At 28.0% G+C, this 14,633-nt stretch overlaps 4 protein-coding genes across 7 annotated transcripts in view; 3 read left to right on the forward strand and 1 right to left on the reverse strand.

The window, feature by feature from the left end:
• Window positions 1-59: 59 nt before the first annotated feature.
• Window positions 60-3,734, reverse strand: Tom70 (translocase of outer membrane 70). The gene is made up of 8 exons (XM_069132193.1): window positions 3,298-3,734; window positions 2,759-2,932; window positions 2,473-2,680; window positions 2,244-2,385; window positions 1,788-2,139; window positions 1,413-1,637; window positions 1,106-1,326; window positions 60-986 (listed from the first exon to the last, which is right to left on the reverse strand). Exons 1-8 carry the CDS (start codon window positions 3,538-3,540, stop codon window positions 821-823), a joined length of 1,731 nt encoding a protein of 576 aa, XP_068988294.1. The 5' UTR covers window positions 3,541-3,734; the 3' UTR covers window positions 60-820.
• Window positions 3,735-4,612: 878 nt separating this feature from the next.
• Window positions 4,613-9,788, forward strand: TBC1D23 (TBC1 domain family member 23). Its single transcript, XM_069132192.1, has 9 exons — window positions 4,613-4,902; window positions 5,413-5,633; window positions 5,720-5,924; window positions 6,012-6,248; window positions 6,319-6,694; window positions 6,759-6,972; window positions 7,045-7,356; window positions 7,708-7,840; window positions 7,907-9,788. The coding sequence occupies exons 1-9, from the start codon at window positions 4,874-4,876 to the stop codon at window positions 8,178-8,180; spliced, it is 2,001 nt and encodes a 666-aa protein (XP_068988293.1). The 5' UTR covers window positions 4,613-4,873; the 3' UTR covers window positions 8,181-9,788.
• Window positions 9,789-10,078: 290 nt separating this feature from the next.
• Window positions 10,079-12,855, forward strand: senju (UDP-galactose transporter senju). 4 transcript variants are annotated; one of them, XM_069132201.1, is made up of 6 exons: window positions 10,079-10,494; window positions 10,852-10,966; window positions 11,038-11,084; window positions 11,441-11,580; window positions 11,655-11,810; window positions 11,889-12,855. In XM_069132201.1, exons 1-6 carry the CDS (start codon window positions 10,404-10,406, stop codon window positions 12,360-12,362), a joined length of 1,023 nt encoding a protein of 340 aa, XP_068988302.1. In that variant the 5' UTR covers window positions 10,079-10,403; the 3' UTR covers window positions 12,363-12,855. The 4 variants fall into 4 exon arrangements, with proteins under 4 accessions (XP_068988302.1, XP_068988304.1, XP_068988305.1 ...); XM_069132203.1 differs by lacking the exon at window positions 10,079-10,494 and adding an exon at window positions 10,520-10,755 and having other exon boundaries at window positions 11,889-12,854; XM_069132204.1 differs by lacking the exon at window positions 10,079-10,494 and adding an exon at window positions 10,520-10,708 and having other exon boundaries at window positions 11,889-12,854.
• A 650-nt stretch (window positions 12,856-13,505) lies between these two features.
• Window positions 13,506-14,633, forward strand: part of LOC138189905 (TOG array regulator of axonemal microtubules protein 1) — a 29,878-nt gene continuing 28,750 nt past the window's right edge. Inside the window, exon 1 of the mRNA XM_069132205.1 lies at window positions 13,506-13,691. The gene's annotated coding sequence lies outside the window, so the exon portion shown is untranslated. The remainder of the gene's footprint in view (window positions 13,692-14,633) is intronic.

Raw genomic sequence — 14,633 nt, forward strand, 5'->3', positions numbered from 1 at the left:
ACATCAGAATGCACTGGGAATTGGGTTAGAATAAAATAACCTTTATAACATTTGGAAAATAATATAACATATTAATATTTTTATATATAAATTATACATGACTTGATTAAAAATGTTTTATAAGCTTTATACACAAAATAATACAAAATACAGTTTTTTTTTTTATCATGATTATGAGATTTGTTAAACTATTATAAATTATTATTAAATTATGCAAGTTTTCAATTGCTTTTTATCTTCTCTCTCTCGCGCGCGCGCGCTCGCAGTAGCATTTACATATATAAAATATACTTTTCTAAATATAGCAAAGAATTTTTAGGACACTTAAGTAATCTAAACACAATTAATTACGACAAATTCGTGAAACACACGAATAACGCAAATGGTATATAAATTTTTGTTACAAAAATTTTTAATTAGCGATTATAGTAATAATAGGCGTCTTATCTTTTGTAGTATCTTAGATATAATGAAAACAAATTAAATATTTCATAAATGCAACTTTCAAAAGTCTTATTTGTAGAAACTATCGGCAAAAAATATTATAATAAAGTAATTACAAAATAACCATGATCGATTCTTATTATATACTTGAAATTTTCATAGAATGGGTAGGTTTATGAATCGAATAATGAACGAATACACATGTGTATGGTTGCAAAATCAATCAATGATTCTATTATTGCAGAACTTCTATTAAAACCCTGTACAAAATTATGTTCATATTGCGTATATGAAACTTGATTCTTTAATTTTGGTAACCACATATATTTCTAATTTGAAATTTCGAATTTAATCAGAATAGTTTTATAAAAACTTATTAAATATTCTGGAAATTCAACATTACATCAGAACCTAATCTTTCTTTTATCGTGAGCCGTGTTTTTGCGGCGTTTCTCAAACTGAATATATGTGTAAGTTCCATAGCCGTGCGACCTAATGTTAAGGCCTTGTCAAATAGTTTTATCGCTTCCTCTACGTTTCCTCTATTAAGAAATTGAAATTATGTTTCAGATTAGTATATAAAAGTTGCTATTACATGCTACTTATCTATCTACATTTATCTATCAAAAGAAGAGATATATATTTCTAAATCTCAATTTACCTTTGAACTTCAATCGTTCCCAAAGTTTCATATCCATATTCACACTTATCATCCATCTCCAATGCTTTGTTAATATATTCTATAGCTTTCTCAACATTACCATGCCATTGTAGTTGTAATAAACCTCTATGTACATATACTGTAGCATTAATTGGATCTTTTTCAATTGCTTTAGCAAAGTAAGTGTCTGCTTTCTGGTATTCTTGTAATTCCGTTAACATCTACACCATAAGACATCCAGCAAGATATAGTGAATTTGTATATTATTTAGTAGTGATTTTGGAATATTTAGAATACTTATTTATACCTGTGCATAGAGAGTGTAACATTCTGAGCAATTTGGGAATTTCTCAAAGGCAGCTTCAAAATTTTTCATGGCTTCTTCTATTACTTCTTTACTTCTCTCTACTATCCCATAACGATAATCCGCGTAACATTTTTGTACATATCCTACTCCAAAGTCAGGATTGAATTCAACAGCCTTTCTGAAATCTTCTCTGGCTTCATCTATCTTTTCCATAATTAAATTTACCTACAATCGAATAATACATCTTTTTTAATTATCATATTACGATGCAACAGTTGTACTGTCATATTTGCAATTTTGTTTATTTGTTGCACTTAATTATGTATATTTAACAAATTTTTTAAATATTTCATAGAAAATTATAAAAATTGATACATGTCCTCTATGATGATAAACATCGCCACACTCAGGATCAAGTCCAGCAGCAGTTTCAAAATCACAAAAACTCTTGTCTGGATTTTCTAATTGCATAAATAAGGTAGCTCTCTTTATTAAGGCATTCACTTTTATGTCTTTTGAAACACTTTCATTGTTTATAATTGTTCCAAAATCTTCAATTGAAGCATCATGTTGTCCTAATAACATGTAAAATGTAGCTCGTAAGAGTAATACTTTCATTTTATGTGGCAATGTATTTGGATCAGAACTGTTGATTTCTTCAGTACAGATTGGTATTATATCTTCATATTTTTGTTCTTTTACACATTGTAAAGCTTTAGCAAAACCCCTAAAGCACAACACACAATCGCCAAATACAAACATATAAAATTTTAATTATATAAATTATTAATAATTTAGCAAGATAAAATTGAAAATAATATGAATATTTACGGTGATATATCACTATAATCAGTATCTTGAAGCATTGAAAAAACAGGATCCTTGTGGAAAGTAATAATATATGTTTTGATGAAATATTTACTAGGCATAATTAATTTCTTGTTTGCCAAATATTCTGTTGCATGTTGTCTACCTAAAAGAAATTTCAGATTTATATCTTTATTTATATTTTACCTAAGTCTGTTAAATGCCATAACCTCATATTACATGCACAATTTACCTAATTGTTTTAAAACTCTATCTGCCATCATCATTGCAGTTTGATTTGAAAAGTTTTCCAAAATACAAGCAGCAGTGACATCCTCTAGAGCTGATTCTAATTCATTGGAATATTCCATTGCTCTTGCTCGACGCAGTAATGCCTTTGCATACCTTGGATTTAATTCTAAGGCTTTTGTACAATCTGCTTTCACGCTACTATATTTTTTCTGTAACATGTCATTAGTAATATGTAATTTAAACTAACACTGATGTCAATATTATAACATCTGTGAATAATAAATTACCAATTGTTCATAGGCAGCTGCTCTATTCTGATAAAAAGTAGCTATAGCTTCTGAATTCTCTTGTGGACAAGTTTCAATTGCGCTATTGTAGTAACTTATTGCCTCGTCGTATTTTCCTACTTTGAATTGCTCATTCCCTAGATTTTTTAATTTCTGAGCTTTTTCCAATGGAGTCTACAATGATATACCTTTATTTAGTATACAAGACGTATAATAATAATTTATCTTTATAAGTCATTCAACATCTTAACTCACTATGGGCGATTTAATAAATCAGAAATTAATATGAATAATCTATAGTAAATAGTCTATTTATGCAAAATCATATTTTTATAAAACTAAACATTTTCATAATTAAAGAAACAGAAGTTAAAAGAGATTTGTTTCCTATTACCTATTAAATATCAAGCACTTTACATATTTTATGATTCATTGTATTATGTACATTTCTGCACATTTAGATTCCCTATAAACGCATAAACATTGACCATCTATTGATAAAACAAAAATGAATATTTAATAATCAAAATGTTCCTAACCTCTGCATCATTGGTACTTTTTGGTGGATTCTCTGTGTCGATTGATATTTGTTTATCGGCGCATGCCGTGCCATTTTTCTTCAAGTTGTTTTTCGATTTACCGCGACTAGGCTTTGATGACGGTTTAGAGTTTTTAAAATATATGTAACCAAGGCCCAACGCTACCGGCGCTGCAACAACCAAAGCGAGTTGCCATTTTGGCAGCGGACTACCGGCCACGCTCGCGCCACTTGCTCCCGTCATTTTGTCGCGAATTTCTCGCTGTCCTCAAGTGTCAAGGATTTCTTTCGATTTCGCCTTGCTCTTCTAATCTCACCGATATAAAAACGAACAGTGAGAACTAATATAAAGTCGAGCGACCATGCGGAAAGATCACTATAGGCATTTGCAGACGAATCCTCGAAGAAACGAATCGTTTAGTACACATTTTCGCCGCTGTGTGAATTTAGCGTTATATGTTATCAACGGTCGCAGTCACAAGGTACCCGTGTATACGACCGTGACAATATTGTATGTATTAAGGCCGATATACATACAACGTTGAATTTTAACAATTTCTCATTTTACCATTGAATTATAGTTGAAAACGATTATTGTTCTGTTTTCAGTGGCTCATGAAGGTATTCAAACACTTGTAGAAACCTTTTATAAATTATATATATTATATATTATATAATATATATATGTATTATACGAAACATTAAAAAATTTCATTAACATTATAAACAGTAATAATGAAACCTGACTATTATTATGAATATATTAATAAAATTTGAAACCGATTTTAAAATGTATACATAGAATATACAGTATAATTATGATAGTTGGATCTCATTACAGCGATAATGAAATTTCAAAATGTTTTATATAACGCATCCATTATATATATATATATATATATATATATATATATATATATATGGTTTCTACGGTAAATTTTTTATATAACGTATCCATTATGTATATATATATATATATGATTTCTACGGTAAATGTTTAAATACTTCCCGAGTCAATGTATATATCGTATAAGAATGGATTATCATTTTCCTTGGTATACTATTACTATACAAGCATTTCGTAATACGACCGCAATAGATTAGATTAAATCAATGATATAAGCTTCTAAAACAACGTTTTTTTTTATTTTTTATTAAAAATTAAAAGGAATAATGTTTATTTTATACAATATTGATTATTAATTAAAAATGGAATTTTACTTGTTACAAATAAACCTATGTTATAGATAAATATATCCATATTGTATAATTTATTACACCATTAAATTCATTCTAGTATAAAACAGGATGATTAAATATTCGCGCGTTTTGTTACACATATAAAAATTTTATCTGAAAGATGGCAACGATTTGTCAACAAGAGCGAACTTTCGTCTGTGCTATCTATAGATCGTTGAATTTTAAACAGGACGTAAACCACAAGAAATGTGATGAAAATTGTAAAACTCGACGAAGAATGCTAACTGATAGAAAAAGTTTATTCTCCTGTAGAAAATTGTAATTTATATCGAATTCACGATTTTGCACACTACGATACAAGTGTGACGTTTACCAAAATGGCACTACAAGAAGATGAAAACACCTGGTGAGCTAATTTTCAAATTTCTTTATATTTTTCAAACGAGAAGGAATTCTTTGTTTCAATAAACATGAATTTTAGTCGTTCGTTCCATCAATGAAATTTTCCAACTTATTTTTTTGCGACTTAATATCGATTGACGTCTTGCGGTACTTTTATCTTCTTACTTTCTTCGTATATTGAAAAGCAATACTAGCATACCAAAAATAAATAAGTCTACGTATGATTATATGCAAATTTTACATATCATTCTGTTTAATAAATTTTTTCTTAATCCTTCCTGGTTAAAAAAGAAGTATGGTGGGTACTTAAGTATTTATGTCTTTCTTTAAGCTTGTTCATATGTTTGCAAATGTTTATTAACTACCTTGTGAAAAAGTATGTAAACATTTGTCATATATTGTAATATTTGTATTATGTATCTTACACTTTATCGATACTAAAGAATAATAACACGAAGTTGAACAAATTTTGTTTATTATAATAAATGAATATAAATATGAGATAAACATTTAGGGTATTGGAGCTAGAAGCAGCTTTACTTGATACAGAAGCACCATCAGCATCCGACATATACGCAATTTGTAAGGGACAAGCTGTTCCTGCAAATTTAAGACATGATGTATGGCAAGCATGTTTAGATGTTATCGATCGGGGTAATCAATTAAGTCAATTTAATGAAGTTTTTGATTTACCAGAACAAAATATTATACGTGATGATTGTCAGCAATTGGTTGGTAAGTTATTTGTATACACATTATATGATTTATTTATATACATCTTTCTTATTATAGATTTTATAGATTATATATTTTTGTTGTAGCAAAACTAGGAAACGATGATGAAGACAAAGTTTCTGTTGTTTCTGATTTAGAGTCTATTTTAACATTTTATTGTAAGAGTAAAGGGAAACAATATAAGAGAGGAAATGGCTGGATAGAGCTGTTGGGCCCCTTAATAGCTTTAAAACTTCCACGAAGTGCAACATATAATTTATTTGAAGCAATAATAGACTTTTATATACCTAGGTATAATATTTCACAATTAATTATCCTTTCTTTCACCATTACTCTTTCCTTATCTTTCTTATGAGTAATATTATTTTATGCTTACAGAGGTGAAACATACAGTTCTGTATTAAGACTATTACTACTCTATCATGAACCAGAATTATGTTCTTTCTTGGATACGAAAAGAGTATCTCCTGATCAATATACAAAAGGATGGGTAACTACACTATTTGCTGGTGTATGTTCATTGCCAGCTGTTTGTACAATGTGGGATCTATATTTCATGCAAGCTGATCCATTTTTTATGTTATTCCTTTCACTTATCATGGTAATAAATGCTAGGTAGGAGAATTACAAAACACTTCCTCCCAAAATGAAATTACTATGAAATTTACTATATTACTTTTTATAGGGAGCAAATCTTAAGTATGAAAGATAATGATAAACAAAGTATAATAGACGCGATTGCTGCTATGCCCTGTGCATTGGAAGCAGAAGATGTGACAGACTTTTGCTCTTTGGCACAGTATTATGCAATGAAGACGCCATCATCTTTTAAACAAGATTTATATCCTATTATATTTGGCGATGGTTTCGATGAAAAATGTATATCTCATGCGCTTTGTTTACCCGTATCAGCCCAAGAATTAGTTGAAAATTCTATCGAGAGTCCGTCCATACCTAATACCTCGGTTGAATCGGTCAAGTTCTTTTTAGTAGACTGTAGACCTGCTGAACAATACAATGCAGGACATTTATCAACTGCATTTCATCTAGATTGTAATTTGGTATGTTCTTTTTTGTCTTTTTTATATATAGAAGTTTTTTTTAAATTTATAAATTTCATTTTAGATGCTTCAAGAACCTGCTGCTTTTGCCACAGCAGTACAAGGATTGTTGCAAGCACAACGCCAAGCATTAGCGGTTGGATCGCAAGCTGGTGGTGAACATCTTTGCTTTTTAGGGAGTGGTAGACAAGAGGAAGATCGTTACACGCATATGGTAGTTGCATCTTTTTTACAGAAACACACCCAATATGTTAGTATGGTCACATCAGGATATCAAGGTAGTTATTATATCATATTCATTTAAAATATTTCATTCAAAATAATTATTTTGCAAGAGCATTTCATTGCAGCCATACATGAATACTTTGGTGATGAAGTCGTTTCTAGTCTTGTTGATCATAATTCACAGCACTGTTTAGTATGCAGTGCTAATATTTCGGAGACAAATTCGAATGAAACAAGTCCTGTCAAAGTTAAAAATAATAATTCCGATTTCTTTGGAAAAATTAAAAAAGTGAAGGGAAAATTATTCGATTATATCGTCAATCCGTCAGCAAGTGTTCATAATAACATAGAAAATAGGAACGGCAAAGACTTGGATTTTGTTAAGCGACAAAAAAAGACAGGCCCTGTATTTAGTATAGACGATGATCAAGAATTGGGTACGTTCTTATTTGAATTCAGATATTCCTTAAATTGCACGCTTGATTGATTACTATCTCAAGTTATTTTATACGAAACTCATGGTTTGAGCGAATATTTATGTTAAAGTATCAATTGTGAATGAAGAGTGATTTGTAGAATGCACGTGGAGAGATGCAATGTGAGATTTATAAAAGTTGTGATATAATCGAGATTATTGAGAAGCAGTCAGTGTTAATCGAGAATCATACGAGAGTTATGCTTTATATCAGTGTTGTAGCGTTGATGGAATAATGCAGTTTTATAATAAATTGCAAATACATCTTTATTTATTTATTTTATTAATATTCTATAATTATTATATGTCGCAGATATGACAATGACAAATAACGAAAGTGAAGAACCTATTGAAGTTGTATCTATCCAACAGTGGCTGAAGGATCCAAAATTGTTACATTCCTTTAAATGTCAAGAAGTGAAAGTCAATGGAGATCTTTGTGATAGGTGAATATTTAAATCAAAGTGTTAATTTATTTTGTTACTTAACATTAAAAAACATTTTTTTTTTAGTATACTTTTGGTTACTGATACTCACCTTATAGTACTTCGGGAAATACAAGAAAGGAAAGGTGCAGCACATGTAATTGTAAAACGTCCGTTGACGAGTGTCGTAAAAATAACATCTAGAAAGAGACACTCGGATTTGATTACATTTAAATACGGTACAACGCAATATAACGATACGGTTATTTCAGATATGGATAAATTTCTTATTCCTAATGCGAGTGAGGCTACTAAATTGATCACGCAACAGATTTTAAAACAATTGAAAACATCAGATTGATATTGAGTATGCGCTGGTACGCGAGTGATGAAATTTTATTCGTTTTAAACAAATTTTATCGAGTGAATATCCGAAATGAAATTTTTTATTTGTTCGATCGGCTAGAATTTTCTTAATTAAATGGTACTACAAATACAACGTGTAATATTAGTATAATTAAAGAAAATAGTATGTGAAAGATTTTAACGATAAATCGAATGTTTCGTACATGAAGCTAATATAATGTACTATCGATAAAATGGCTAACACGATTTGTACTTGGATTCTAAGATTTTGGTGGTTTCTACTAAGTCATTACTTTTATCAGTTATACTTACGCTTACCATTTTTCTTCACGCCTTTTCTTAATGTTCTCAAAAATAATTTGCTTTCATAAAACTGCATTTTTTCTATTGCTTTTTGTAATAATATCATATCAATGTTAATAATATTTGATTTAGTATTTACTTTACATATAGCTAAACAGTGGCCTTACTATAAAAATGAATAGGAGAGGTAATGGACTCTGCAAATCATTGATGTGATTATCTACGATGGAGTGTAACGTGCCATGAATTAAAATGTCATTGATTCCTTTACATAAATATGATTCGTAATGTGATACCAATGTTTATAGAAATGCGAAATAATTTATTTCTTTTCCTTACAGAACACTAAAAACTTCGAATCACAAGCTAATATGGCATTTCATGCATACATATATTACTACATAGTATCTGTATGTTATAATGAACTGATAATTGGTCCTAATGTAATACGATTCGAGAAACATTAACAGAATGGTTATAATATTTGCATTTTATAGCATATAGTCTTGCACTAAATGTCTTTATAAAATATTTACAGAAGGTACAAAATATATTGAAAAGTAAACAGTTGTATCACTTTTACAGGCATACTTATTACACTGCCTGATTATATTTCGAAGAATTTTTAAAGTTTACGATTTACGATCTTTCGAACATATATCATACAAAAATCTTTCATAGCGAGATTTTTCTGTCTTTTTCTCTGGAATTTGTATTTAAAATATTAAGTATCTAATACGATTTTTTCCGAATTTATTGCTAAGATTATACTGGTAATAATATATCAATAGAAATCATCGTCATAATGAGTTTTCGTGCACACTGTTGCGCTGTCTTTCTGTAATCCGGGACAACATTGTTCGCAACATACGTTCATTTTTGTGTAAATTACGAACACACGTTTCAGTATGGTTCTAATTCCACCATTGTAGGTTACAGAGATTATTTATGATGTACATTAGCGTCTATTCTATGTTTAAAGATTATAAAAACATAATTTAATGTATACTTAATAAAACTATTGAAACTTTTGATCTTGTAGATAATATATCAGCATTGTTAATATTTTTAACAATAGTATCTGTAACATATTTCTTGATACATAATAATGAATTCTATGTATAAAAAAAACTTTTTCTATTTATGTGCTTCCACGACGAATGAAAAGCATGAATGGCGGGATAGTTGTTACGTAAAAAATTATAGAAGTTTAATAAATTATAGTATATTGTAAAGCACTTCTTAAATGCAAATTTTCCATTCTACGTATGTAAATAAATTTTATGTAACGCATCAAGAATGAGTTTAAACGATAGATGTTTTCAAAAGATTGTAAAAATAAAATATGTAGTTATGATTATCCTTATGTATTATAAAAAATGATTTTCATTATATTTCAAATATCTCAATTTGTTTTATCATCTTTAATCGTTCATTTAACCTTGTAAAATTTTCCGAATAATATAAAATATAAAATATATTACTGTCATAAATTTTATTATAAAAATAAGATTTAATTAAATAAGAATTAATAAAGTTAAAAAATATAATAACTTTCTCCTTACTTCCTACGATAATCTTTTGCGTAGGAGTACACGTTAATATTCAATTAACAAATAAGGCAAAAGTTGGAGAATAATGAAACAATACTGAAGCATATTTTAGAAAAAGGACATTTTTATCAGATAACAGATATTATCTCTTTATATAACTTCAAATAAACAATTTTATATATGTTTGTACAATTTGATGTATGTTTGTACAATTTGATGTATGTTTGACGCGATAAAAGTGTATTGTAAATCGTGATTCTTGTTATCAGTTGTTAACAGACGCCCCGGCAACGAAGCAGTTAGCAATATATATATATACTTTACAAATGTTTTTAACGTAATAATATCTTATAATAGAGTTTATGATGGGAACCATCAATTGGGGTGAATTATTCCCAGGAAGATGGAGTCCTGTCATTTTTATTTCATACATGGCCCTGTTTGTGAACCAAGGTACATGAATGTGGTTATGTTTCTCTGTTTGTTTATATTCTTGCCACATGATTTTACTTATTAATATTTGTCAACCAGAAACTACTTAGTAATAACAATACAAAAAGAAATTAGCATTAAACTATATAGTTATTTATGAATATCGTTTGCATTATTTTATCAGTTTTAGATATGATTTAAATGTTTTGTAGCATATAATGTTTAGTAGCATATGGTACAGGTTATTTCATAAATTTCAGGAAATTTCGTAACAATTTCTATGTAACATTTTGTAAATTTTCCCCATTGCTGTTTTGTAAAAATATACATTGTATTTTTTTAATGTATAAAATATTTGTAAAATTATTATTATCTTAGGTATTATTGTAACTTGGTCTCAAAGAGATGGTCACTATGAATATAATATTATTATGGTAGTATTGATGACAGAAATATTAAAGTTATTCACTTCTATAATACTTTACTGCAAAGAGTAAGTAAATAAATTAAATACTATTCTTTGAAATTTCTATATAAGTACAAAACTTATTATTTTATCTTCAGCAATAGCTTTGGAAGTTTGTGCCAAGAAGTAACGGAAAATAAGAAAGGTAAATATATTGTATATTATTTTGGAGAATTCAATACATTAAAATAATTTAGTTATGCAGATAAAATTTATATTTATTTCTTAAAATTGATAAACTATTTGTAGCAAATCTTTGACTTACTTTGGTTGATGTAATTAAGGACTAAAAGTTATCATGTTGAGGTATTATATAAATAGAACATAAGATAAGATAAATTATTGATTCCAGTTTTATACACTTTTTGAAAACTAAATATTTCATGATATGATAATTGATTTAAATAAGTAGACTAAAATCTAAATATTCTTTAAGTATTCATTTAATTTGTGAAATTAATATAATAGAAAATAAAGTAAATTTAAATGCTCTTATTCTAGTGCTATTGCTGTACATGATACCATCATTTTTGTATTGTTTATACAATAATCTGGCATTTATTAATTTGGCCATATTTGATCCAACAACTTACTATGTGTTGTTGCAATTTCGTGTTGTCATGACTGGAATTATTTTCCAGGTACATATCAGAAACTTTTGTTATAACTTACATTGGAGTGGAAAAAAGTATTTTCTAAAATATAGCTTTTTTAGGTCGTTTTTAACAAGAAATTATCATTGAAACAATGGTTTTCGCTAGTATTACTGACTATTGGATGTATGGTGAAACATATAGAATTGGACTTTAGCGTCAATATATTTAATGCTAAAATTAATTTGAGTAGTAACATCATTTTAGTATTTATACAGGTATGTATAGAATCATTAAGAAAAAATATTCTCTGATCCAGAAAATTTTAATAAGTCGTAATCTTTAAACTTTTCCAGACAATTTGCTCCTGCCTAGCTGGAGTTTACAATGAATATTTACTTAAAGAGCAAGGGGCAAACATCAATATTTTTGTACAAAATGTGTTTATGTATATTGATAGTATCTTTTGTAACCTTATAGTTTTTATACTATTTTTTATGTCAGCAAATAATGCCTCTAATATGTTGAACAATGCTGATCTTGGTATACTTATGCAACCAAAAATAATAATAATAATGCTGAATAATACAGCAATAGGAATTATCACAAGTTTTTTCTTGAAAAACTTGAACTCTATCTTAAAAACTTTTGCTAGTGCGTTAGAACTGATATTCACAGCGGTTTTGTGTTGGCTGATATTTAGTATTCCAATCCATTTAAATACCGTACTTTCGATCGCTATGGTAAGTTATGCAGTTATATTGTATTCGCAAAATCCAGTACAAAATACCTGGACCAAAGAACGAACAAAGGCTGATAACATAGTTTAGTAGAAGTCAATTAAAAACCTTCCTTAATTATATTCTGTACATGGATTTTTCCTGATGCAAACCTGTTACTTACGTGTCTGTCCCATTATGCTTCATTGTATAGTTTTATGTATGCATAAATTTATAAATTTAACTAATTTGAAGAACTTTTATGTTAATAGGTATTAAAGGAAAACGATTTGTTATAGAGATATGAATTATATTTGTTTCTTTTGTGTTAAATATTTATATCTTATACATGTATTTATGAATAGTTAATTCTAATTTTATAAAATATTACGATTCTTAATATTTCATGTGTAATTATGTGGTTCAATTAAGTGGTTGAATCTTAATTGTGGAACTTAAAAAATTGTGTTATTATATACATAGTGGGTAACTGTATTATTAGGAAATAATATATAGATTATTATAAAAGTATTATTATTATATATTATTTGTAAAAAAGAACAATGATAAAATTATATTTGGAATTTTATACCGTATTTAAAAGAATACAGTAATAGTTTCTTTTTTCAAAAGCATTACATATTTCATACATATATATAATAATAATAATAAAGTAATTTATTAAAAGCTGTTTATAATAGAAAGTGCTTGAGTAATAAAATTTATTAAGCAATACATATTTTTATGTACGCATTATGTACAATTTCAATCCAAGAATTCTTCGATTTATCGAAATTCTATTTGGCGGGAAATTTGAATGGAATCAAACATCGACAAATTTTATTGTACATTATTAACCCTGCTGTGATACTCAAAGTTTTGTATCCCAAACTTAATTTTATTTTAAGAAACAGAAGATTATTGAGCTTTTAAGAAAATCTTTATCATGCAGTGAAGATGGCAAATTATACATATTAATAACGATTTTTTCAGAAGCACGAATTTGAGAAATTCATTAACCATTAAAAAGATAAAAACAGGATTAGATTAATAAAATAATCGAAAGGATACAACGGAGTCAATATCGACTAATGTAAATTACTTTTTCTAAGATTAGCTATTCTTGCAATTCCACCTATTGTATACATCTACAGAAGACCATTTTTCGAGAAGTGGGGAGTGGATGGTCGATATTACCTGCAAATCACCTTACTTTCGGAATAGAGTAGCGGTAGTCACATGTTGGCTGCCGTCACGTGAAGTCCGTATTGGATTTTTTCGATTGTCGCGCCGTTTGTAATGAAATGTGCATTCGAAACAGTACAGAAAACTTCAAACATAATATAATAAATTATAGCATTACAGTTAAAAAAGTGTGAAATATGTTACTATAGTTAAAAAAGTTCTTGTCTCACTTATACACGAAGAGAAAAGTAAAAGGTAAGTAAGATCATATTAATATAATTTTTGTAATATCGTTATTTGTAATTTAATGATTATAAATTGTATGTATCTGTTTTAAAAATATATTATCTATCTCCGTCTAAAATAGAGATTGTGTGTAGAAAAAATAGTTTCTATAATTGTTTTTCAAGGATTTTTGAATTATTTAATTATGGTGGTTCATATAGAAAAAGTCTGATATTATTTATGGATTGGCGAAAATTGTTAAAATGATATTCTAAAAGCGTTATGAATGATGTTTTATTAAATAAAATATGAGTAAATGAGGGGTTAAAGACTGTATTTTCATGCGCGATACTGTTTATATAAATCAACTTACATATTACGATTTCGGGCACGTGACAATTTAGTGATACGTGATTGGTGCGATTGGAAAATCGCGCCAAGTCAACAATAAAATATTTTATCTTTTTTCTGTAAATAAATACTTCAACAACATAAATTACCTTATATTAATTAAACTATTCAGGAAGAAGTGCATACCTAACATAAATTGATCTGATACTAAAAATCACCATTCTAACATCCAAGAGGTTAATGACATTACACGAAGATTCTTATATATGTATTAGGTTGTGTAATAAGTTCATTCATATTTCTTTAAAACAGTGCTAAAAATTATTACTTATATATAAAATTGACTTTACCAACGACGTATTGTTTTGCAAATGGATTAAGTAACGTATTTAATCTATGATTCCAAACTTTTCGTCCTTTCATCAAAAAGTTGTGTATTTTTAAATTAATTTATTGAATGATTATTTAACAATTAATATTTGCCAGTATGCCATTTCTTTCATTACATGATGCAATAATAAGCAATACCTATTCATGCTACTTGTATATTTATTCATTGCAGCTAATATAAACAACTAGTAAATATACTACTATAATATATTAAACATGATTTAATCCACC

Source organism: Bombus flavifrons, chromosome 2 (assembly GCF_040668555.2).
Source record: "Bombus flavifrons isolate JBK064 chromosome 2, iyBomFlav1_principal, whole genome shotgun sequence".
In the NCBI taxonomy this organism is placed as follows: Eukaryota; Metazoa; Arthropoda; class Insecta; order Hymenoptera; family Apidae; genus Bombus; species Bombus flavifrons.

Excerpts from the sequence above, each read along its gene's own strand:
- TBC1D23 (XM_069132192.1), top strand. The coding sequence starts at position 4,874 with ATGGCACTACAAGAAGATGAAAACACCTG. Across the intron at positions 5,925-6,011 it reads ATAGACTTTTATATACCTAG|AGGTGAAACATACAGTTCTG; the intron begins GTATAATATTTC and ends TTATGCTTACAG. Across the intron at positions 7,357-7,707 it reads AGACGATGATCAAGAATTGG|ATATGACAATGACAAATAAC; the intron begins GTACGTTCTTAT and ends TATATGTCGCAG.
- Tom70 (XM_069132193.1), bottom strand. The coding sequence starts at position 3,540 with ATGACGGGAGCAAGTGGCGCGAGCGTGGCCGGTAGTCCGCTGCCAAAA. Across the intron at positions 2,386-2,472 it reads TAGAGTTTTAAAACAATTAG|GTAGACAACATGCAACAGAA; the intron begins GTAAATTGTGCA and ends AATTTCTTTTAG. Across the intron at positions 1,327-1,412 it reads GTTACACTCTCTATGCACAG|ATGTTAACGGAATTACAAGA; the intron begins GTATAAATAAGT and ends CTTATGGTGTAG.
- senju (XM_069132201.1), top strand. The coding sequence starts at position 10,404 with ATGATGGGAACCATCAATTGGGGTGAATTATTCCCAGGAAGATGGAGT. Across the intron at positions 10,495-10,851 it reads GGCCCTGTTTGTGAACCAAG|GTATTATTGTAACTTGGTCT; the intron begins GTACATGAATGT and ends TTATTATCTTAG. Across the intron at positions 10,967-11,037 it reads ATAATACTTTACTGCAAAGA|CAATAGCTTTGGAAGTTTGT; the intron begins GTAAGTAAATAA and ends TTTTATCTTCAG.